The sequence below is a fragment of the Sceloporus occidentalis genome, unplaced genomic scaffold (genome assembly GCF_023333645.1).
Source record: "Sceloporus occidentalis isolate IW3139 unplaced genomic scaffold, rSceOcc1.0.p SCAF_1, whole genome shotgun sequence".
Classification (NCBI taxonomy): domain Eukaryota; kingdom Metazoa; phylum Chordata; class Lepidosauria; order Squamata; family Phrynosomatidae; genus Sceloporus; species Sceloporus occidentalis.
In genome coordinates, this window is record NW_028316981.1 from 33414601 (window position 1) to 33439624 (window position 25024).

Below are 25024 nucleotides of genomic sequence, written 5' to 3' on the forward strand. Positions count from 1 at the left end.
ACATGATTTTTGGGTGGAAACTGCTTCACTTATAATATGATAGGTTGAGCAAATTGAAAATGAACATTATAGTTATCACTAAGCCAAGAGCAATTCAGAAACAAGCAAAAGTGGCTTTCAGTACAATCTAATTCTTATCCCAATTCCCCACATCACTCAAAAATCACTTTAAAACATGAATGGAACAACTAACTAAAAATGGTTGTTAATTATTTTAAACTTACTAAAATGTTTTTTTTAAAAAAAAGAAAAGAAGGAAAGCACTTCAAAAGCAGAGCACACAGTAGAACTTCTCAAAAAACTAAGTATTTTTTAAGCAACTCAAACTTTCGAACAAGTAACTGTTCAAAAAGAAGTTTGTAAAAGTAGTCCTTTTAAAACAAAAACAACCCACTGCATAATTACAATCAGGCCTTCATATCCACGGATTCTGCATCTGCCAACTCAACCATCAATAGCTTGAAAATATTCTGCAAAAAATCCAAGTAGCAACCTTGATTTTTTTTCAGCATGCTCTATTTTTTTCTCTCTGTGCACACTTTCAATATTTTAAGAATATTTAAAAATGTTTATAGCTATAACAGATATAGTGGGGGGGAGGGAAATCTAGATGTCTCAGTGTTAATGTCTCTATGTTTCAACCACTTTACAAAAATGAAAGCAGGTTAAAATCCAAATACATTGCCTTTTGAAAAGGAAGAAAATGGATGAGAAGAATTAACTCTTACAAGTAAGCAGGTGAGACAAAGTATCTTGTGTGTCTATTTACATATAAAATAAATTTTAAGAACATGATGTCTCTGATATTATACCCAACTTTCATAAACAGTGCTTCTGACATACTCTGAAACCCGTCCACCTAACTGAAAAGGTCATCCCCCTCAGCAACAGCAAGACAACTTTAATGAAAAACACACCCCAGTGTTTAAAAAAGAAAGCACATTGCAACTGTCTGCAAGATGGCTTCCTGACAAAATAAGTCAATCTGAATAATTTCAAACTAAAAGCAGGATCCAAATAATTTTTCAAAGGCATTTAAAGAGGGTTTCCTCAAAACACCTTTCTGCAGATGCCTTCCATTTCCTCCTAATAAAAAAAGAGTAAGAAAAAGATTTCCTTATGTTCTGTGAGAAAGCTTTTGGAACAGTAATAAAAGGCTCTTACCTGTTTCTTTCTGCACCTTTAGGGTTTACAACCAAAGCCTTCTCGAGTTACTTAAAAGGACAAGAAAAAAGAGGAGGTGTGTTTCCTATCTTCCTTTTCTCCCTCCTTTAAGGAGATACTGAGCATGCCTGCCCTACTAGGCAGCTTCTCCAAAAATGTGTTTGAAAAACAGACAAGCAACAGAGGTGAGCACATGGTATATCAAAACCGCATGCTGCCTCAGAACACCAATGAAGAGTGGGTTGAGTGTTCTTGCTCAAATCCCATAATGTTAGATTCTTACTCTCAACATGGTAATACATGTTAAATAATGCTTTTGCTGGCACTCCATCATGTTCTGCAGGTATTTCGTACTTGTCCATTCCTGCCCTGTTTCGAAAATTCTTGAAGAGTTATTCTGAGTGAATATAATTCTACTGAAATCTCAAAGACAAAGAAGAGTTTAGGGAGTTGCTTCAAAAGCAATATGTATAATCCAGTATGTTTTGTACAATAACACAGGACATCAGGGTGGATGAGACAGCCCGTCCTCCATGTTAACATTTCCCTCACTCAAAAATGTTTATATAGTTTTAATTTTAGTCTGCATGTCTAACAATTCTGTTGTGTTCAGTAACAATTTTTCAGGGAGGACTGAAATAAATCTTGTTGCACTGCAACACTCATCAGCCCTCATCATTGGCTATGTTGGCTAGGGAGCTGATGGGAGCTGCAGTCCATCCAGAGGGTGACCAATTACCCACCCTTGACCATATGCATTTGTGCTTTGTGTCTTTCACATAAGGAAAAATTATTCAGCCTACACTCCCAATAGCTGCACTCCAAAAACTAGTTAAGCATAATGTAAAACCAAAACTAAGGTCAAAAAATCAAACATAAATCCTATTGGTAGTTCCAATCAGAGTATTCGTCTCTAACTGCAAATACTACTGGATTCATGTTCATGTGATCTTTATAGAAGGACCTGCAATGCTTTATATGGGGTTTACAGCAAATAACACTAAACATTATCAATGTACAAATAATAGAGACCTAATGTAGAGTTTGGATTTGTTCCAGTTCCTCTCCAGAATAATTCAGACTCACCTAGATCCAAGACACAGTCTAAATCCAGATTGCCATTTAAGATAGCCCAAGTTTTTTTGCTCCTTCAAACTTCTAGACTCTAAAGAGGGAAATAGCTTTCACAACTTGTGAACAATTAGTTTCAGGAGCTTCTGTGTTCAACACCTTCAGAATTCTATGTAATACTGATCCATATTGCTACTGCACACAAACTTAATTTTGCCCCCCATCTCCTCTGTCTATTTTTGACTTTTCTAAAAGCTTCAAGACCATCCTCAAGTAAATTTGCTTTTTTGTTTTGTTTATATTTATATTCTGGTCCCCCAAGAAAACGTGCTTTTCCAATAAAGTTACCTCTCACTGGCAAAGGCTACAAGTGCAACACGGGCAGGCAGAGTTGGTCCAATAGGTCTAGAATTGAAGCAAACTACATTAGTTGCACAAGTGAAGGATTGTCCATGGGTGGCATAATTCTGGGAGGGGTGGAATAAAATGAGCCCAGGAGTGGCGGGTGGAGGTTGGGGTGAGCCAGCAGTCAACATGCCATGTCAAGTCACAGTCAACCCAACTTAATATAATGTGATTGGCTCGTCAGATTAGGTTATGCAGAGCTAACTATTTCACACTGTTACACAAATACACATTCGGGACATGAAATGGGACATTTCTTTTCAAAACAGGACTGAATAGAAAAGAGGGAAAATGTCTGTTGCTGTCCCATTTGGGACCAGAAACATATTGTATTGTATACTATATTTAGGACCTTACAGCACAGGCTCCAGGCATGGGACAAGAACGGTCCAAAAGGGGCCAGAAAGGGAATGGAATGAGTGGGGAACACATTTTACTGCGCACAGGAAGTCCCTCACTCATTCTCTTCCTTTCCGTTCCCAATCCGTCCCAGAGGAGGTGATTTTTGAGAACTGTTCTGAACAGTTCTCAAAAATTGTGTCTTCTGGGACAAATTGAGAAGGGAAGGAAACGGAAAGGAATGGAATGGAGACTTCTGTGGGCAGTATAATGCATCCCCCACCCGTTCCCCACTCGTTCCCAGCTCCTTTCATTCTGTTCTCGTCCCATGCCTGGAGCCCCGGTGCGGTAAGGTCCTATGAGAGCCAGCATGGTGTAGTTGTTTGAGTGTAGGATGATGACTCTGGAGACCAGGTTTAAATCCCTGCTGAGTCATGAAAACCATTGGGTGACCTTGGGCAAGTCACAGTCTCTCAGCTTCAGAGGAGAGCAATGGCAAAACCCCTCTGAAGAAACATGCCAAGAAAACCCAATGATATGTTTGCCTTAGGGTCACCATAAGTCGAAACAACTTGACGACACATAACAACAAATCATATACAATACTATACTATAAAGGTAAAGGTAGTCCCCTTGACATGAATATCTAGTCATAACTGACTGTAGGGGGCGGTGCTCATCTCCATTATTACTCTGGTAGTTATGTGGCAAGCGTGACTGCACCGAACCCTGTTACCTTCTCACCAAAGTGGTACCTATTTATCTACTTGCATTAGCATGCTATCAAATTGCTAGGTTGACAGAGCCTGGGACTAGTGACAGGAGCTCACCCCATCATGCGACACTTGGGTCTCAAACTGCCAACCTTCCGATCTTCTGATTGACAGATTGGCATCTTAACCACTAAGCCACTAAATCCCTATACTATATATTTTAATCATCTTCTATACTATGCTATACTAGATTATTTTTTAAAATGGTGAAAAATTCCAACTGTTCTTATTTCATTTTCCACCATTCTTTCTGAATCACCCTATGTTGTGTTATGTTACATATTATATATTTTTTCTGATCCCAAATGAGACGGCAACATTAGACACTAGAAAGTAGTATCACAGCAGGTGAGGTCAGGAACTTGTATTAGGAATACAAGTACTTTGCTCACATGTAGATGCAAAAGTATGAGCAGGCAAACTTTGTTTGCTTGATTTACCTCATACTGATAGTCACACACAGAGACCCCCCATACATAAAGAGGTTCCCAAGGGGAAGCCAAGTTGACAAGAGGAAAATTTTGGGTTGAACTTGGGAGTGTCATTGCTCACAGACCCTTTAAGTTTCCTGCAGCTACCAAATGGCAGGACTTCAACAACTGAGGTATCTCCTTCCTCCCAGACACAGACAGCCAATTATTGATTGATTGTCTTTATTTCCACACAGAAGAAATAACAATAATGTTCATGAGAGGGAAACAGGTCTCCTGTCTCACACAGCTCATTTTGTTTTGACAACACCACCAAATTGCACTACTTAAAAGTGGGAATGTGAGGGAATGGATCTAGTTCAACAAATAAAATCTCAGCAAAGTTGGACAGATATGATAATGAGATACAGGTGTCTCTTGTCTAGAGACTGCCAAATTATTTGAGTGATAAATCTGTCAATTAACACACACACACTCCAAAATCAAATGGGCTGAGCGGAGAAGAACAATAAGAGCCTATCTAACCTGAAATAAGCATAGTAAACATAAGCAGCAGTTAAAAAAGACAAAACAAAAAACAAAACCCTGTTGTTTTCTAACTGGCTCTCAAAAACTAAACAACACATGTACAGTCCCCATCACTATATACTTGAAATGACAACAGTGTCTCCCAACCTGTCAAATCAGGCACTAATCTTTTTCTGCTAAAATGGTAGAATAAGCAAAAATCGTGCAAAGAAAAGTAGCAATCATCTTCTGTATCGATTAATTCATAACTGGCTGGATTGAAATAAGGGGCGAAGTAACTGAGCTAAGGGGAAAAAATCTCACAAACCCACATACAGTTCAGATAAAGGAAACATGTTGACAAACATGAGAAACTAAAGCTCACAAACACACAAAGGCTGTACCCACACTGCAGAAATCATCCAATTTGTCACCGCTTTAACTTCCATGGCTCAGTGCTATAAAATTCTGGGAGTTGTAGACTGTTTTGGCATGGATAAGAGAGAGAGGGGTGTCCTGGCAGCCATTTTGACTGGGTGTAGTTTCCCCCCACCGCCCCGAAAAAACCCTTTGTGAGTTTAATTTGCTAAATTAACCCTGAAAGTGTGCTCTCCCTGAGCACATGGTATGGGGGGAAGTGGGTGTTTGTGAGTCACTGAGATGGGCCTAGCAGCCTAGCCTTTATAACAGCCTAGCCTAACCTTTATAATTCCTGGCAGAGGTGCTTGCTTCATGGTGCGTGAAATTTCACAGTATGTTGACTTTTTGTGATTATGGCATTCCCTTCTAAATGCTCACAGATTCTGTATTTAATGATCTGCTCTAGAGTCTTCCAACTCTATGATTCTAAGATTCACAGCTCTCTGACAGAAAAGGCTAAATGTCTCACAAAACTACAGGTCCCAGGATTGTACAACATTGAGCCATGGCAGTTAAAGTCATGTCGAACTTGACTGTTCCTGCCGTGTAGATGCAGTCAAAGGAAAAAGGAGCTCCAGTTTCCTAACAATAAACCATTTTAAAAGACTGAATATAAATACTTCAGAAACCCACAAGGTGATCTTGGGCAAGCCACATGTTCTTAGAACAAGGCAAACGCAAACCCCTCTGAAGAAATCTTGCCAGGAAAACCCTGATAGGTTGGTCTTAGGGCCTCCGTAAATTGGAAATGAATGAATGAATGAATGGACAACAAACAGCAGTTTTGTAACATACAACCTTCACTTGAAATGCTGTTGTTGGAACTGTCAAAGAAAATTTTTGCCACAGATTGGAAAATAGCTAGTCCCATCATATCACACCACAAATCTCTTGTGCATGGGAGGAACTGGGAAGTACTTTCACTGGCTTTTTTTCTGCTACATAGAAATGGCCATTAATCTTGAGTGATCCAGTGATTCAGAAACCTTTGATTCACTTCAGGGCAGGACAGTCCAATCCAGAACTGAATCTACCCATTACAATGTAGTCAGGACCTGGTCCAGAGTGGAGCAGGTTGATACGTTCCATAGTTCAGTTATGTCCACAGCCCTATTAATTATCATTTTAAAAATCCTTTGAATATAGCTGTAATAAGAAATATATTGCTATCTCTTCATTAACCCAATTGATCATATTAACCTCCACGAATATAATAAATGTCACATAAATATCATAAAGACCATAAATATTTTAAAACTTGTAAACACAACCCATCAAATTGTACACAAAACATTTTTAGGGTTTAAAAGGCAAATCTTTTTTTTTTTTTTTTTATTATTATTTATTTAATTAAAATTCCATATATATATACACCACAAACAAACATAATACAATATAGACCACAACAATCAACCCAAAACATGACAAAACCAACTAAACAAACATAACACAAAAAAAAACTTCCTTTCCTTAACAGCGATTATTACTCAATTCCAGTTAAACTGGCTTAAATGACCTTTTTGTCCTCCCTTTTCCCCATTATTAACTTTTATGACATATCCTTGCATATTATAATTACATCTTCTTTCTTTTGCCTTTCTTATACATACTCATACCGTGACTATAGCCCTGGAGTCTTCTTTCACCCTTTTATCTTAATTTTACATTTATAAATCATTAGTTGTTAACTAACAAACAGATTTCATTCTTCGAAAGCAATTACTCCATTAATTCCTTTCTCAACTTTTAAATAATTAATTACTGATTGCCATTCTGATCTATATTTTCCCAAATCTTTATCTTTTAATAAACATGTCAACTTATCTATTTCCATAATCTCATACAATTTCAAAAGCCATTCTTGAACTGTCAATTCCTCATTTCCTTTCCATTTCTTTGCAATAATAGATCTTGCGGCGATTATTAAATAAAATATAATTTTTCCATATTTTGCTTCAAGGTCGTCTTCCAGCATACCTAACAAAAATATTTTTGGTTCCATTTTCAATGTAATATTTAACATTCTTTCTAACTCTTTATGTATTCTTTTCCAAAATTTCTTAACTCGGGGACATTCCCACCACATGTGAAACATAGTGCCCATAATTTTATTACAGTTCCAGCACGTCCCTTTGTTATTTTTGTAAATTTTTGATATCTTCTCTGGCGATAAGTACCATCTGAATTGTGTCTTGTAATATTGTTCTCTTATTCCATAACTTGAAGTATGCTTAATTCTTTTTTTCCAATTTTTTTCCCATTCTTCCAATAATATAGGATTTCCAAAATCTCTTGCCCAATTTATCATGTATAATTTGATAGGTTCCGATTCCATTTCAATATTTAACAATATTTTGTAGAGTTTAGATATGGTATGTTGGTTTTCTGAGATTAACACTTTTTCAAGCTCTGATTCTTCTTTTTCAATTCCATATAGTTTACTGTCTGTTTTAAATCTCTCTTTTATTTGTCTATAGAGGAACCAATTATTTTCATGGCCTTCCTGTACCAATTCTTCCAATGATTTAATTTTCTCTTCTCCTTTCTCTTTCTTTAATACATCTTTATATGTAAGCCATTTTTCTTGCTTTAATCTTTCTCTTGCGAAGAACGCTTCATTCGTTGATGTCCATTTGGGAATTCCCCTAATTAATTTGTTTTTATATTTTAACCAAATCCTTAGTAGATTTTTACGGATACAGTGATCATTAAATTGTTTATTTGCTTTAACTTTATCATATATCATGTAAGCGTGCCATCCAAATACTAAGTCGAATCCTTCCAATTGCAGATTTTTTTCCTCTTCCAGTCTTACCCATTGTTTCACCCAGTCAAGACAGCATGCGTAATAATAGATTTTTAAACTTGGCATGTCAAGTCCTCCTTTATCTCTTGATTCTTGCAATGTTTTCATTTTGATTCTGGGTTTCTTTTGATTCCATACAAATTGTGTTATATCTTTCTCCCACGTTCTAAAAGGTATATCATTTTGGATTATTGGTAACGATTGGAATAAGTACATCATTTTCGGTAGAATGTTCATTTTTATGGTAGAGATCTTACCCAACCATGATAAATGCAGTTTTGACCAATTCTTTAACTCTTTCTTAATTTCTTGCCAAAGTTTTTCATAATTGTTTTTGAAAAGTTCTGAATTTTTGGTGGTTAAATTTATTCCTAGGTATTTCACGATTTTTTTTATGTTTAGGCCCGATTTCTTTGTAAATTCTTCTTGTTGTTTTTTGTTCATATTCATTGCTAAAACATTGGTTTTCTTTTCGTTTATTTTTAGACCTGCATAATTTCCAAATTGTCTTATTGTTGACAAAAGTTTTGTTACACACTCTAGAGGGTTGGACAAAGTTATTACCATATCGTCGGCATATGATTTGATTTTATGTTCAAACTTCTTGACTTTTATACCTGTAATTTCTTTTTCAGATCTTATCATGTTATTTAATATTTCAGCTACCGTTATGTACAAAAGTGGAGAAAGTGGACATCCTTGTCTGGTTCCTTTTTGTATTATACAATTATCTGTTTTGCTTCCGTTCACCAGTATTTTTGCATTTTGTTTTTTATAAATTTCTGATATCCATCCTATGAAATTTTTACCTAAATTAAGTCTTTCCAGAGTTTCAATCAAGAAGTCCCAATTAATACTATCAAAGGCCTTTTCATAGTCCAGAAAAATAAAAGAAGCTTGGCAGTTTGGTTTTTTATCCAGATATTCTACCAGATCTATAATATTTCTTACGTTTTTCTTCAAATGTCTACCTGGTAAAAAACCAACTTGGTCCTCGTCTATCCATTGTGTTAAAATCTTTTTTAATCTGTTGGCCAGTATCATTGTAAAAATTTTATAATCGTTGTTCAAGAGCGATATTGGTCTGAAATCTTTAACTTCCTGAATTTCTTCTTCGGTTTTGGGAATTAACGTAATATATGATGATTGCCAAGTTTCCGGTATGCCTTCTTTTAAGATTAGATTCATCACGCAATACAGTGGTTTGATGATTTCTGATTGCAATTTTTTATAATATAAAGCTGGAAGGCCATCCGGACCCGGAGATTTACCTAATTTCATTTTTTGGATTGCTTCTGTTATCTCTTTAATGGTAATGTCTTTATTCAGTTCAATTCTTTGTGTTTCATTGATTGGGACTATCTTCTGATCATTTAAGAAATCTTGGATATCTGTCTTTTTTACCTTGGATTGTGTGAATAGTTTTTGAAAGTATTTCAAGAAGGCTTTTTTGATTTTTTGCTGATCAGTTAAAATTTCATTTCCCTCCTTTATTTTCAGAATCATCTTCTTCTCAGCACTCTTCCGAAGCTTCCAAGCCAACCATTTTCCTGGCTTATTAGCTGATTCAAAAAACTTTTGTTTTGTGTATCTGAGTTTCTTTTCTGTTTCTTCTATCAATATTATAGATATCTGTTTCTGCATCACTTTTATTTCTTCTAATAGATCTTTTTTATCGGGATTCTTCTTCAATTGACTCTCTTTCTTCTTAATTTCATTCAAAATTAAATTTAGTTTGTTTCCTTGTTTTTTCTTCTTTTGGATACTTTTTTGGGTAAAAAAACCGCGCATTACTGCCTTAGAGGCATCCCATACCGTATGTGTTTTGACTTCATTATCCATATTCTCTTCAAAATAATATTTTAATTGCTCCTTTGCTTCTTTTAATATATTTTCATCTCTTAGGAGTGATTCTTCCAATCTCCACTTGTATTCTTTAAAGGTATTGTGAATTTCTACAACAATCGGATGGTGGTCTGAGGTGATCTTTGGTAATATCTCTATTTTCTGAATTTTTGGTGCTAGTGACGTAGAAATCATGAAGAGGTCAATTCTTGACCATGATTTTTGCACCTCTGAGTAAAACGTGTATTCTTTTGCCGTCCCATTTTTCATTCTCCATGCGTCCGTTAACGACATTATGTCTTTGAATTCAAAAAAGGATTTTGGCAGCTTGCCTTGTGTTTTCTTTATTATCTTTGTCGACTTCCTGTCCATCTGTGGGTCGATTACCCCATTAAAATCTCCCATCACGATCATATTTTCATAATCATAATTTGTTAAGATCTTTGTCAAATTATGAAAAAAGATTTCTTTCTTTTCATTTGGTGCATATATTCCTACGATTAAAGTTTTACCTGTTTGATGTTCAATCTCTAAACCAATATATCTTCCTTGTGAGTCATTAAAAAGTTCTTTAGATTTAATCCCTTCTTTTACATAGATTACCACGCCTTTTTTCCTCTTATTACATGTTGAGACAAATTCTTTCCCTAACTTGGGTTGGTGCAAATACTTTAATTCTGTATTTTTAATGTGAGTCTCTTGTAAACACAAAATGTCCATTTTCATTTTAATTAGATAATGGTAAACAATCTTTCTCTTCTGTGGACTGTTTAGTCCTTTTACGTTCCAGGTCAAGTATTTTAAATTTCGGTTCATCATTTGCTCTTTTTTTTTAAATACCTCTATTTATAAATATTTGTATGAATCCGATTTATCCTATCTCTTGAACATTTTCTTCATCATTTATAGAATTGTCTTCCCCTTCCTCTTCTGGATCTTCGTCTTTCTTTAAATGCTCCTCTTCTTTCCTTTTTTGAATCTCTTTCTTCAATTCCTCTAATCTCTCTTCAGTAGTCTGGTCCGTTTCTGCATTTAGTTCTTCTAAAAATTTCTTTGCATCTTGAACGTTTGTTAATTTGATTCTTCCTTGTTTGTAGTAAAAAGAGATCCCTTCAGGATTTTCCCATTTATATCTTATCTCCATGTCTCGCAGTCTTCTAGTCAGAGATGCATATTCCTTCCTTTTCCTTAAAATTGATCCTGGGACATCTTTCAACAGTTGCAATTCTGTTTCTTTCACCATTAATTTCGTTTCATAATGTTGCAATAGTATCTTTTCTTTTAAATGAGTCCTTACAAAATAAACTACCACGTCTCTAGGCAATTTCTTTTGCCTGGCAACCCATGAATTAATTCTGAATGCTTTATCAATCTGATTTTCCATTGCCGTTTTGTCCATTTCCATAAAATCTGCAAAGATTTGGGTCACTTTATCATAAATATCCTCGTTTTCTTCTTCAGGTAAACCTCTGATTTTTAAACATCTCTCTCTGTTCTTCTGCTCTTGATTCATTCTCTCTTCTTGCAGTTCTCTTCTCTTCTCAGTTTCTTCCTTTAATTTCTCTTCTAAATCTGCATTTTTCCTTTCCAGATCTTTGATTTTGGATTTAACCTGTTTAACATCTGTTGTTATTGTTTTAATTGATTTTGTTATTTCCTGAAGATCTTGTCTTATTTCTAGTTTAAGTTCCCCCTTCATCCTCTCCATATCTTGTCTCAAGTCATCTTTGTCTTGTTTCATCTCTTGCCTCATTTGCCTTATCTCCTCCAACAGCACCATATTCATATCTTGTGTTTTGATAGACTCTTGTGATAATTTCCTTTGTTGTTGTTGTAATTGTTGCTGCTGCTGTTTTGCTGTCTGCGCCCTAGTCGCCATAATGTTTTTGGTCGTGAAGTAAACAATTTTCAAAAAATTATGTTACAGATTTATCAAACAAATCTTTAAATTTTCAAAGTTAGTAGATTAATATTTTGTCTTATTTCAAAATATATTTTCTTGTGTGTATATATTCAAATAAATTATTTCCAGAGTTAGTCTCAACCCAATACAGAAATAATTATTCAGAAGTTCTTTCAGATTCCAGCTCCTTCTTATATATATATATATGTATATATATGTTCCACCTCCCACCAGTAGATGGCACTGTGTTTCAATTTCTCTAATCCCAGCGGTCTGTCTTTAAACTAGTTATTTAATGCTTTTGTCTATTATAAGTGTAAAGAAAAATGTCTCTACTTCCGTCTTCTTCCCCTAAACCTCGTGTGGAATGACCTTGAAAACGCCAAACGTCTGTATTTGTCCTTTTGGACCTTAATTAATCTCTTTTTACCCTTGTTTAACAACTTATTGACTTTCCCAATGTATCTCCTTCTTTTATAACTCAGTTCAATATTTGAGCCTTCAGGCTTTACCCACCGTCTCTTTTCTCCTTTTCTTATCTCTCCCCTCCCTCTAATTTCTACCCTCCAGCCTCTTCAAACTCAGTCCTTCATCTCTTCCTCTAGTTCCTTCCTCTATTCACTCCCAGCCTCCTGTCCACCGAGTTCTTTCCCCGGCTCGTCACCGCTCTCCGCTCTCGATCTCCTGGTTCCCGTCCTCAGATTCTTTTCCCCGACTCGCCTCCGCTCTCCACTCCCAACCTTTTGGCTCCCGTCCTCCGATTCCTTCCCCCGGCTCGTCTCTGCTCTCCCGGCTCGCCTCCGCTCTCCGCTCTGGTCTCCTGGCTCCTATCCTCCGATTCCTTTCCCCGGCTCGTCTCCGCTCTCCGCTTTCTGTCTCCAGGCTCCCGTCCTCCGATTCCTTTCCCCGGCTTGCCTCCGCTCTCCGCTCCCGATCTCCTGGCTCCCGTCCTCCGACTCCTTTCCCCGGCTCGCCTCCGCTCTCCACTCCCGGCCTCCTGGTTCCCGTCCTCCGACTCCTTTCCTCGACTCGCCTCCGCTCTCCGCTCCTGGCCTCCTGACTCCCGTCCTCCGACTCCTTTCCCCGGCTTGCCTCCGCTCTCCGCTCCCGATCTCCTGGCTCCCGTCCTCCGACTCCTTTCCCCGGCTCGCCTCCGCTCTCCACTCCCGGCCTCCTGGTTCCCGTCCTCCGACTCCTTTCCTCGACTCGCCTCCGCTCTCCGCTCCTGGCCTCCTGACTCCCGTCCTCCGACTCCTTTCCCCGGCTCGCCTCCGCTCTCCGCTCCCGGCCTCCTGACTCCCGTCCTCCGACTTCTTCCTCGACTCGCCTCCGCTCTCCGCTCCTGGCCTCCTGACTCCCGTCCTCCGACTCCTTTCCCCGGCTCGCCTCCGCTCTCCGCTCCCGGCCTCCTGACTCCCGTCCTCCGGCTCCTTTCCTAGACTCGCCTCCGCTCTCCGCTCCTGGCCTCCTAGCTCCGGTTCTCCAACTCTTTTCCCCAGTTCTCCTCCACTCTCCTCACCCGACCTCCTGGATCTCTCCGTCGCCTTCTTCCCTTCTTCCCCACTCTTTCCCAACTTTCCTCAACCTTCCTCCGTCCTCCAGCCGTCTGGCTTTCCTCCGATTCTTAATCTGCCAGTCTCCTCTACAATAGTTTCTTTGTTCTTTAAAGATGGATTCTTTTCTAACTTCTCCAGTTCCGTTTGGAACTTAGTTTTAATATTTCTTTGTTACATAATTTAATTTCCTTGTTGCAACTTGTTTCCTTTTGTTAGTCCTTCCAATTTTTCTCCTGCTTTATTACTCCTTTGATGTTCTTTACAATGAATAAAGATCCAGATTTAATTAATTAATCACTCTGGTAGAGTTTATTGCAAAAGGTTGAAGCATCCACTGTGAAGGTTTTCAAAATTACCGTCTATTTCAAACACTTTAAAACACTTTAAAATAGTTGGATGCGTCCTGTGAGCCATAAAATGGCGGCACAAGTTGCGGCTGTGTATTGCTCCACGGTCCCCTCCGACATACCTTGGGAGAGAAATTAGATCTTCTTTTTCTCGATCCCTATGCCGGGAACTGGACTCCAGAGAGCACCTCAGATTCCCCCGTATCAAGGGGAATTCTTGACTGCCTTTGGTAACATCCAAATAGCAGTCCTAACACCGCAGCTGGCAGACCTCTCCCAGCAGCTATTCTAGAAGAGACCTATTCGGACGCCATGCCAAACCGGAAGTCCTAAAAGGCAAATCTATCAAAGATAAATATAAAAGACACCAATAATTTTTCGACTACTAATATTTCACATCAGATAAAATGCATGATATCTAGCAATGTTTTGATTATATCTTCTCTTCATAAAACTGATGAATGGCAGCCAGTGCTCATAAAATGTTCCTATCAGTTTGCTTTCCTTTAATAGGATGCACTCAAACCAATTCTGCAATACTCCATTAAGGCTGAATCCACACCTGCAGAATAATTTTAACTGCCCTCCCCCCAGTTTTGAAATAAAAATAGTTTCTTTTAGACTCCTGGAGGTTTTAATATGTTCCCTATACCCCAAATTAAGGGTGGATCAAGGGTTGGAGGTCAGGACAGTTTGGCATCCTCGTCTAGCAAGCATTGAGTTGCCAACTTTTTTTTTACATTCAGTGTATGTAGGTGAATATTAGCCAATCAAATGTCTGAAGGGCTGAGATTCTCAGCTCACTGGAATGGGTGTGTTATTAAATAGAGTTGTCCCTCCCCAATTGTAGGAGTTACGGGTGCAGGGGCTGCTGCCCTATACTATTTTTAATTGGGACTTTCATAACACCAGTACCCATCTTCAGTTGTATTCAGTTAAGCCAGGCTTAGTTAGTGGTCAAATTTTTGGTTACTGGGAGGAAATCCAACTGGTGGGGTGGCTAGGCCTGACTGTATGCACATTCACGCACTCACTCACTTGGGCAAGAGGAGAGAAGAGGACTGGACAGGGGAGTGGGAAGATGGAGGGAGGTGTGGTGCAGGGGTCCCCAAGGCGGACAGAGGAAGTGGCAGTGGTGGGAGAAGGGCAAAGGCATTCTCACCCTTTACTTGTCTCCCTATTGATCTACTTATCTCCTGCAACTTTGAAAGTCCACAGATCTTTCCAGTTCAAAAACAAAAAGAGTGAAAGCTCACAACCTTTGCCCTGTTCCTTTATACGTAACTGTTACAAGCCATGGTTGGGAATGAAAGCACTGCACATTTGTCTGCAAACATATCTACAAACATGTGGAATCAACATTAGGTGCATACAGAACATCCTATATGAACCCTTTGTAAGCACAGACACATTAAGGCCAATGCTGCAAGGGAAGCAGGAAGTGGCTCAAGTGGTGATCCTATGGCAGCAGCTCTCTCCTCTTCCCTTTAAATGTTGTGGCCTAAAATGAATGGATGGACACACACACATGGGATGGAATTAAGATGGGAAGTCTTCGTGGGTTTGCAAAGGGAAAAGAAAAAGAAAGTGCAGCAAGGCAGCCATCCAATGGGAATGCAGGTAAGACTGACAGAAAAACAAGGAAGACTATTAATTGATAGGGATATGCAGATATATATTTGGATGCATGGCAGAGAGAAAAACAACTGCATCTGCTGCGGTCATCTGATCTAACATAGTCTGATACAGTGAGCACATGAAGATGGGTAGAAACACTCTTTTGTACCAATGTGACTTTGGGTGGGGGAACCATGTGGTTTTCAAGACCAATGTGAGTTTGGTGTGATTTTAATGGGGGCAGATGGGGACAGGATACTACACACTGGAACTGCTATATAGCCCTCATGTGGCTTCCCAGAATCTTGGAATCCTAGAGTTGGAAAAGACCATAAGGGACATCCAGTCCAACCCCCTGCCATGCAGGAAGACACAATCAAAGCACTCCCAACAGATCCACTCTGCCTTTTAAACCTCCCAAAAAGGACAGTGCACCAGTCTCCAAAGCAGTGTATTTCACTAACATCTCTTACCATCAGAAGCTTCTTCCTAATGTTGAGGTGGAATCTCTTTTCCTGTAGCTTGAATCAATTGCTCCGTATCCTAGCTCCATCCTCAACATGACATCCTTTCATATATTTAAACATGGTTATCATGTCATCTTTTAACCTTCTCTTCTTCAGGCTAAATATACTCAGCTCTCTAACCTGTTCCTCATAGGGCATGGTTTCCAAACTTTTCACCACTTTGGCTGCCCTCCTCTGGACATGCTCCAGCTTCTCAACATCCTTCTTGAACTGTGGTACCCAGATTTGGAGACAGTATTCAAGGTGAGATCTGATTCCGTCTAAGAAAGCATTACTATTTCTCCATTTGGTAACATTAAGCATTTTTGTTCCTGTCAAGCTAGTTCTGAACTAATTTGCAATATAACTCACATGGTAAAAATACAAATGTTTTACATTCAGCATTTTAATCTGGCTGACAACCATCTGAAAACATCAGTGATCCTACCCCTGCAAGGGTGGGAAATTCACAGGACGGAGCTGCATGCAGCTCACCTCAGACCTGTCATTTCAGCTCTTCACTTTCCAATCTCCCAGATAGCTCTTAAATGTGTGAACTGCCTCTTCTAACCTGATTTTTCATGGGCAGGATATAGACCGCCGCTTTGCGGCGGTCTCCCGCCGGCACCATTTGCTCCGCGAGGGAGCCGCAGCAGCCAAACTGCACGGCTCCCGCGCAGAGCAAAAAAGAAGCTCCATTTCGGAGCTTCTTTTTGCGGCGCCTTTATGATGTCGCAAGGCGCCGCGACACGTCTGGACGCTATGCGTCCAGTATGTAAACATGGCGGCCCCCATGTGGAAGGGGTGCCGCCATGTTGTACGTATTCTATACGTACTAGGGTTAGCGGGGTGCGGAAGTACGTATAGAAGACGTACTATATGGCGGATTGTATCCCGCCTTACTCTTTGTTCCAGGTTTTTTTTTTGGGGGGGGGGGACAGGATGAAATGCTCTTTGTGCTATGTATCCTCCACCATAAAATGCCTCCACCAGAGGCATTTTAGGCCTCTCTTGGGCCTGAAATGGCTTGAGGGAATGTGATCAAACTGTATCCACAGTCCTTAGAAGTAGGGTTGCCACATCCCGCCAGCAGGCAGGACTGTCCCTGTTTTTGCGGTACCGGGATGGTCCCATCTGGGTTGCCGCCAATTCCCTGGTTTGGGGCCGGCTCCCGGGCCCGGTTGGCTGATGCGGCCATCGCCCCGGCCACTGATTTGGCTGGCCAGCCAGCCAGCCAGCCAGCCACCCTCCTCCTCCTCCTCCTCCTCCTCCTCACACTCCACCTCCATGCGGCAGTTGCCCGGGCCATGGCTGGTGGCAGCTCACCCCGCTTGCGCTCCCGCACGCAGGGCTAAAAAAGAGCAGCTCTTCCCCTTGAGGCTGGCTGGCCAATAGCAAAACAGCAGGGGCGGGGCTGTTTCCAGCCCCAGTCTGCCATTGGCCAGCCTCAATGAGGAGGCGAAGCTTCGGAGAAGGAGGAGCACTGAGGGTAGGCCTCTGGCTCTGGGCCAGGGGGAGGGGAAAGAGCCATTTGGTGCCGAGGATGAGGATGAGGAGGCAGCGCAGGAGGAGGAGGAGGAGGAGGAGGAGGTGGGTGGCTATTTCTATTCCAATGTGTATTTTTCCCCAAGTGTATTTTCCCCCAAGTGTAATTTTTTCCCAAGTGTATTTTTCATAAAGTGTATTTTTACCAAAGTGTATTTTTGTGTATTTTTTCTGCTTTTAATGCTAACATAAGTCTGCCTTGTTTTGACAATGATGGGGATGATGATGATGATGATGATGATGATGATGATGATGATATCAGTAAGCCTCTGAGGCATGTGCCCACTCTTTTTTAAGCCGAGACAGTGTGACTTTCCAAAATGTGTTTTTTGTGTATTTTTGTGCTTTTAATGCTACAACAAGTCTTCCTTGTTTTGACAATGATGATGGTGATGGTGGTGTTGGTGGTGATATTGACATCAGCAAGCTTCTGAGGCATGGGCCCACTCCTTCTGAAGCTGAGAGAGTGTGACTTTCCAAAGTGTATTTTTGGTGCTTTTAATGCTAACAAGTCTGTCTTGTTTTGACAATGATGATGGTGGTGGTGATGATGATATTGACATCAGCAAGCCTCTGAGACATGGCCAATGTAAGTTGCTCGGATTTTTACAAACTCAGGAGCAGTGAAGAAAAATCAACGTACCTTGACCAAGCACAGTTGGTGTAAGAAACCTGAAACTGAGGGCAAATCCACTTGTTGTTAAACCACCTTGACATATTAAAGGTTATGGAATAAGCAACTGAAATATGTAAGAAGCGATGTTAAATATATTACCATGTTAAATGTTAACCCATGTTAAGTGTTAAACCCAAAGGGTTTGGTTATGCAGTAAGCCTCTGAAATATGCAAGAAGCCATGTTAAATAAATGAATTGGTTGAATGCCCAAATGTACTGTCGTGTGTGTTTTGGAATTGGGGGGGGGGGGGGTGGTCAGAAAGGGAAGTACATTTGTGCCATCTGTCTAGGAATAATGCCAAAATGTCCTCCATTTTGAGCATGCCTAAGAAACATGCGTTTATATTAATGCTTTTTTAAATTATTAATTTTTTTCTAGTTGTTCGCGTGTCCCCCATTAAAAAAATATGTCATAAATTTGGGTCTAAATTTTGTCCTACATTTGTCCCGGTTTGGAGGTTGACAGTTATGGCAACCCTACCTAGAAGGCAAGAGGCCATTTTGAGCCAAAATCTGGGGAAAACCTGAACAAATATGGTAGCAAATGGTGTATGATGTGGCGGGAGTATGGATATGGAGGTCCCTATGACCCCATCTCCCCACCAGCCAAAGGCAGCTGGCCACTGTTGTTCTAGAGCCCAATTACATTACAGAATCATAGTGCTATGATTCCATTTTAATGATCATGTTTTTGTCTTATCTAATCCTGGGATTAGCAGTTGACAGAGGGACACTTTGAATTCTCACCCAGAATGTTCCAATTCCTCAACAAATTACAACCTCAGGATTCCATAAAATGGTACCCTACCAGTTAAAAGTGGTATAAGAGTGCTATAATTCTATAGTGTGAATGAGCCCTTAGTTCTTTCCAGGTTGGGTTACTTCAGTATACTCTATGGGGGGTTACATTTGAAGATGATCCAGAAGCTTATTTTTGTACAGAATTTGTTTCCCAGGATTCTGTCTGCCTATCTGTTGTGCAGATTCTTTACCAGTTTCAATGGCCTGTTACAGACTGCCAAAATAAAGCTGCTTTGGGTCCCTTTGGAGGTATACTATTTAAATGATGCATGGGTCCTAAGAGTCCGGAGGTCGCACCAAAGCCACACTCCATTCCTAAGCACTGGAGTACAGCTTTGGTGCAGTTTCTGGATTCTTAGGATGCATGCATCATTTAAACAGCATACCTCCAAAGAGACCCGAAGCAGCTTTATTTTGGCAGTCTATAACAGGCCAATGATTACTTATCTATTTCTGGGCTCACTTCAAAACACTTATCCTGGTAATAACATAGGAGTTTATCACACTCCTTACCTTCCACTCTGCTCCCATAAACGTCACCGAACTGCGATGGGAGCCTCTTGGTGGGATCACAGATGGCGTAACGCTTCCATTTTCATCATAGAAGTGTTATCGTAAGTGTTTTTAAAAGGGCCCTTTTTTAATAACAGATTAAATCATTATTAAAAAGGGCCTTTTTAAACACGATAACGCTTTCATGACAAAAAAGGAAGCGTTGCGCCATCCGCGATCCCACCAGGAGGCTCCCGTCACAGATTGGTGACGTTTATGTGACGAGAGCAGAGTGGAAGGAAAGGAGTGTGATAAACTCCATAGGTTCTCTGTATCAAGTCCTAAATGGCAGGGCACAGAGATCCTTAACCATCACCTTTTATGAGTTGCCAAAAAACTGAGTTTTGCTTCTCATCTTTCTTTATGCCTCCCCATCTGTCAAGTGGTTAGGTACAACAGATAAGGTCTTTTGCTCCAGTTGTGTTGCACAGAGAGGCGGGATATAAATAAATTTTATTATTATTAGTAGTAGTAGTAGTAGTAGTAGTACTGTAGCATCTAAAACATCAAGTGCCCCAAGGGGAGAAAGAGAGAGATTACCTGATTCCTCCACTACTCACTTTCACACAATGAAAACTGTGTTATTTCATCAGGCATTTTAAAACATTTTAAAACAGGATTGCTGCTTTTACATTGGTTTTGTCTCTCATCACAGTCACATGCTGTTGAACTGAAAGTTCCATCCAGCCCCAGGCAATGGTAATGTCTGGTAGAAACTACAGTTCAGCATTAGAAAGACATATATTCATAATTTCTGTTAAAGACTGTAAACCAAGGCTTGATTATAGCAGTCAACATGGGAAGGCAGATTTAAATACTGGTACAAATAAATCCAGCCAAAGAAGGATGGTGCTGATGCCCTATCCCCTCATCTCACCCTCTGTCAAAAAAAGAGAAGGAACAGACTGTTCTGCCTGTCAGGCCATGAAAGTGAGCTGCACAGAAACAAAACAATGGTGGCACCAGTCCACCAGCGCTCAAAATTCTGATTTGTGTCAACATCCTAAAATGACTTGCCTGCTGTATTAAATATGGGAAGAAATAACTCTGCTCTACATCTCATAGTATAGCTTGAAGCTTTTCATCTGTCCTCGTGTCAACTCTCCCCCCATCTCATTAAGATGCTCCTTTGTGCTGCAGTTCTTCAAACATGGAAGATGACTAATAGTCTCTCTGCCAATCCTGAAAAGGCTTAATGCTTTGTGACAGGCAGGCGTGGATGCTTGCTTCCACAGGAAAGCAAAATGAAGCAGATCTTCTAAATGAGCCGACAGCTCCTGACTCAAGATTATGTAATTTGACTGCCAGGCACAACAAAAATTACCTCTTTCCTTTGCAGGAAACAGAGACTACTACACCACCAAGACAATGAACAATACAAAACTAGTCTTCTTCTGCTTGTCATTACTCTCTTTCCACATTAATAACCATTTCTTCCTGTCCTCACACCACACATGAGGCTCCCATCAAGACACATTTATATGTGTAAATACCACTCTCCACTGACACCTTCAACAAGTTGCCCAAAGCACATTGCCAAGACAAATACTTTCTTTTGGCTGGTATCACTCGGTTATGGCAGAAATGAGAGTGTGGAAATCCAGGACAAAGATGCATATGGTCTATAAATTGCTACCAATCCTACTTGTAAGGTCTGCCTATTTGACAGGAGAACCCATCACTGCAAACCACAGCCACACAAAATGTGTGAAGACGCTCAGCCATCCCAAAGCCACATGTAGTGGAAGCATAGGTCAACTCCAGTGAGACACCTCTTTGTCACACTTTTAATTCCCAGCTTCTTTTCTTGGTTTGTGACAGCACTTCTTGTGTAAGTTCTAAGTCTACACAATTTTGCATCAACAAAACTATTAGACAGGTGAGAGACAGACAGACAGATCAGAAACATATTCATTTCAGGTAAAAATATGCAAAATCTATCTCTGTGCCAAGTTTTGAAAATCACAAATGCTACGTAATATTTTGCTTCCCATCAGTACTGATATTTCAGATTTCATAGGTGCTGTTAGTGTGATTCATTTACACTACAAAATTAGACATCTGTATTCATGCACATATACACACATACACAGATTCTTTGCTAGTACAATCTCCTAAGCTAATGAACTTCTTCCTCTGCACAGGAAGCATCTCTCTACTACTCTGAAAAAAGCATGTTTAACAACCTAATTACAATAAAATCCAATAATTTGCTCCTTTTAGAAGAAACTCTGTTTCCCATTTTTGGGATGAAAACCTGGTGAAGCACAAAATATCAGCTGTAAATTCAGTATACTAAACATCTCAGTATTGTCTTAAAAAAAAAAACAGGGGAATAGGTATCAGAACATAAAAATCTGCTTTATATAGAGTTTGGCATTGCTTTGACTAGTTCAGCATCAAGCTAGACCTGACTAGCAGTCATTTTTCAGGGTTTCAGATACAACTTAGCTTACTTGCTAATTAGCTTACTTGCTGTTCACCGCTATGATCTTTGGAATAGCGGTATATAAATAAAACAAATTATTATTAATTATTATTAACTGACCAACCATACTTGGAGATGCAAGAGACTGAACCAGGTACATTTTGCATGCAAAGCAGATACTGCATAGCTATGCAAAAGCTGTTCTGCCACAAGGTACTGTATGTGTTTGGACAATGCCTAAGCAGACCATAGAGAATAAATATGCAAGTGTATGATAACACTTCCAGTGGCTCTCAGCTCTTAACATGGCTTCCCAAATATGGTTAACAGAATTATGCAAATCAAGAAGACATGAAAATTGCCAACACCTCAGAATTCAGCTGCATTTGATAACACACATCTGAGTTCCCTTTGCACAGAAATCAGATTCTTCTATGGCAAAGTACACAAGTCCTAATTTAGAGACACCAGGCGTAACTGCTGACTTGACACTTTTCAATCTGTGTTCACAAACATCAAGAAGAATACTCTGCTGGAAGTCATTACCTATGCACTTGGATTAAACCAGCCAATATCAATACAGCCAGCTGAAACAAACAGGACTTTCCATCTCACTTCTCTTTCCTGGACACTGCAAATCAGATAATGAAAGTATTGATAGACTGACGTAAGGACAAGACTAATTAAGAGAAAATGTCCAGGGGCAAGGAAAAACCTTAAAAAACCCTCAATGGGAACTTTGCTGGAAGATTTACCCCCTTGGGGAAAAAAATCTAAGCAAATTCAATTTTGTTTTATCTCCCACCCTTTAAAAAAATTGTCCACATTTCTGTCTCTCAGCCTATTCCATCTGGCTATGAGGTGAATCCTGCCCAGTTAAAAATAATTAAAAGTCTTCTCAATTAAAAACTATTTACCTATTTCTATATACACATCAGCAAAGAAAACTCTAATGAGATTTTCAGTTAATTTTTAAAGATAAAATAATAATTTAAATACAGCTCAAGACACATATTTATTATAAAAAGGGCAGGTAATTTTTTTTTTCCAGCAGTGGTAGCAAAAGTGAAATCTGCAGGATGCATGTGTCCTCTCAAAACCGTTTTGTGCCCTCTGAAGCCCTCTGTCACACCCCTATTTAAAAAATAAAAATCAATATAATTTGGGGCTGATTTGTCACCCCAAAAGTGCAGAGGGCCCTCCAAATGCACTAAAACAGGCCAAAACAGTGCCAGCCTGCCAGCTCCCATCTCACTAGTCAGAAACTCTGCTCTTGTCATTGCACTCCCTCTCCACATTTTATACCACTTGAGATGCCACAACTTTTGACTAGCAAAGAGCCATACATGTGAAACTAGACTGTATGCCACCCACCCTGACTCCACTCCTAAGCTGCCGTCACACCACCCGCCCGACCAGATGGCGGGAGGCATGGGAAAGCTCATGCAGCACACTGCCTTAGAAATAAAGAAAAGGTGTGCTGCCACAGCACAGGCAGTTTTTTGCCGGCTCAAAATGAAACAACATTTTGCTGCTTCTTTTTTGAGCCAACAAACCATCGTATTGGCTCTGCAACATATGGTTGCTGTGGCCCTGATGTGGTGCTCAAAGGGACAGTGTTAAGCTGCCCCTTACCCACCATCTGTTTTGCTCCTTAGTTAGTTTGCCTGGGATAAAAGCTCAGTTAAAAAGGGGCTGGGCAAATTCTTGGAGGATCGGGCTATCAGTGGTTATTGGTCATGTGTATAAATATTCTCTCCAGTATTGGCTACTAAAGTGTGTGTGTGTGTGTGTGTGTTCTGTGTGCTTCTGGGGCAATACAGTTGCATTCATACCCTGTTGGTGGGCTTCCCCCACAGCAAACTGGGTTCACTGTGTGAAAAGAAAGCTGGAATAAACAGGCCTCTAGTTTGATCCAACTTGACTCTTTGTGGGCAATTCCTATGAGTCAGGAACAAAAGAATCAAAGTTATGTGCCTCCCCCCAGATTTATTTTATTCCCCCCCCCAAAAAAAAAGTACACAAGGAAGATGTTTCTGACACTGAGACTTTGACAACAAAATTTGCAACCAAAGTGTGAGGTACATGAAGCAAGGCGTGTTCTCCTTTGGATTGGGGCTTTCAACACCTTGATCTTCTCTGGAGGTAACAGGCTCTAAACTCAATTGAGCCCCCAGGTAATTGACACTGCCCAGAGCACTGGACAGAATAGCACCCAAAGAAGGATAAAATTGTCCAAACATCTAACCATTACTCAGAGCAAGCACTCCCTTAAATGACAACTTGACAGGACAGCTGAAAATATGCAATAGCAAAGGAGAGGTGATTCTTGAGGCAACCAGTTCTGAAGTCCAGGTGCCATTACCAAGAGAGCCCTCTCTTGTATACCCACCTGTCATACCCCAGATAGTGGTAAAAACTGAAGTGGGGCTTCACCTGAAAGTATCACCATGCCCTAGGTTCACATGAAAGGGAGGGGGGCCTTAAATGTTCAAGAACTGAAAAATTTGCTACCCCGTTCTACTAAGGATGCTATCAGTGGTATCCCTCAAATTGGTGTCACCTGGTGTGGAATGGGTGGGCAACCAGCCTTGCCCCTCCACCTAGAGTCCAGTGTTGCTGATGTCACACTGGACTTTGAAGGCACTGCCTTCCAAAGGCATTCAGGGTATGGGGTAACTGCAGCTACGCCACACCCTGAAGGCAGCTACCACCACTCCCAGCAGCCTCCGCTACTCAGGGGGGCATGGAGGACCCATTTAAGGTCTGGTCTGGCTTCTGTGCATGTGGGAAAGCATCCTTTCTCACTTGCCCAGTAGCCATGCCAATCCCTCCAGGTGTACCACCCCAATGGACGACACCCCTCTCTGAAGTGTCACCTGGTGTGTTCACACACCCTGCACACCCCTGGTTACACCAATGGGTGCTGTGCAATAGTTTTAATTCATATAACAGTCAACTGACCCTGTCAACATGCTGAGGAAGAAAAGTGTTTAGGTGAAATGTTGTAATAGGAAGCTAGTGAGAACACTGCTCCATCTATCTCTGTACTGTCAACATTGTTTGACAGCATCTATCCAGGGTTTGAAGCAAGAATTTTTCCCAGACCTTTCTGAAAGATGCTGGGAATTAGACCTGTGACATTTTGCATGCAAAGCATGTGCAATACCCACTGAGCTAGAGCCCTTCCTGTACAGATCTTCTTTCCTGACATCTGCTTAAATCTTCTAAGGGGGGATCGTCCAGGCAGGGGGGAACAGGCGATGTACATGCTAATAAGGCTAGAAAGTTGGGGCACAGCAAATGAATAGAAAAATAAAACAACCCTTCA

The 25024-nt window shown here is 40.3% G+C and overlaps 2 protein-coding genes across 20 annotated transcripts in view; both read right to left on the reverse strand.

The window, feature by feature from the left end:
- LOC149321295 (membrane-associated guanylate kinase, WW and PDZ domain-containing protein 1) overlaps positions 1–25024 on the reverse strand; it is a 607636-nt gene that overhangs the window by 467933 nt on the left and 114679 nt on the right. The gene's annotated exons all lie outside the window — the stretch shown is intronic.
- LOC149321298 (uncharacterized) lies at positions 11912–16888 on the reverse strand. The gene is made up of 2 exons (XM_089499009.1): positions 16811–16888; positions 11912–13099 (listed from the first exon to the last, which is right to left on the reverse strand). Exons 1-2 carry the CDS (start codon positions 16886–16888, stop codon positions 12362–12364), a joined length of 816 nt encoding a protein of 271 aa, XP_089355135.1. The 3' UTR covers positions 11912–12361.

What these genes read in the sequence shown, in the direction of transcription:
- LOC149321298 (XM_089499009.1), bottom strand. Translation starts at nt 16,888, where the DNA reads ATGGCCGCATCAGCCAACCGGGCCCGGGAGCCGGCCCCAAACCAGGGA. An exon ending in ACCCAGATGGGACCATCCCG is followed by an intron (nt 13,100 to 16,810) that starts GTACCGCAAAAA and finishes AGGCGAGTCTAG; the next exon opens with GAAAGGAGCCGGAGGACGGG.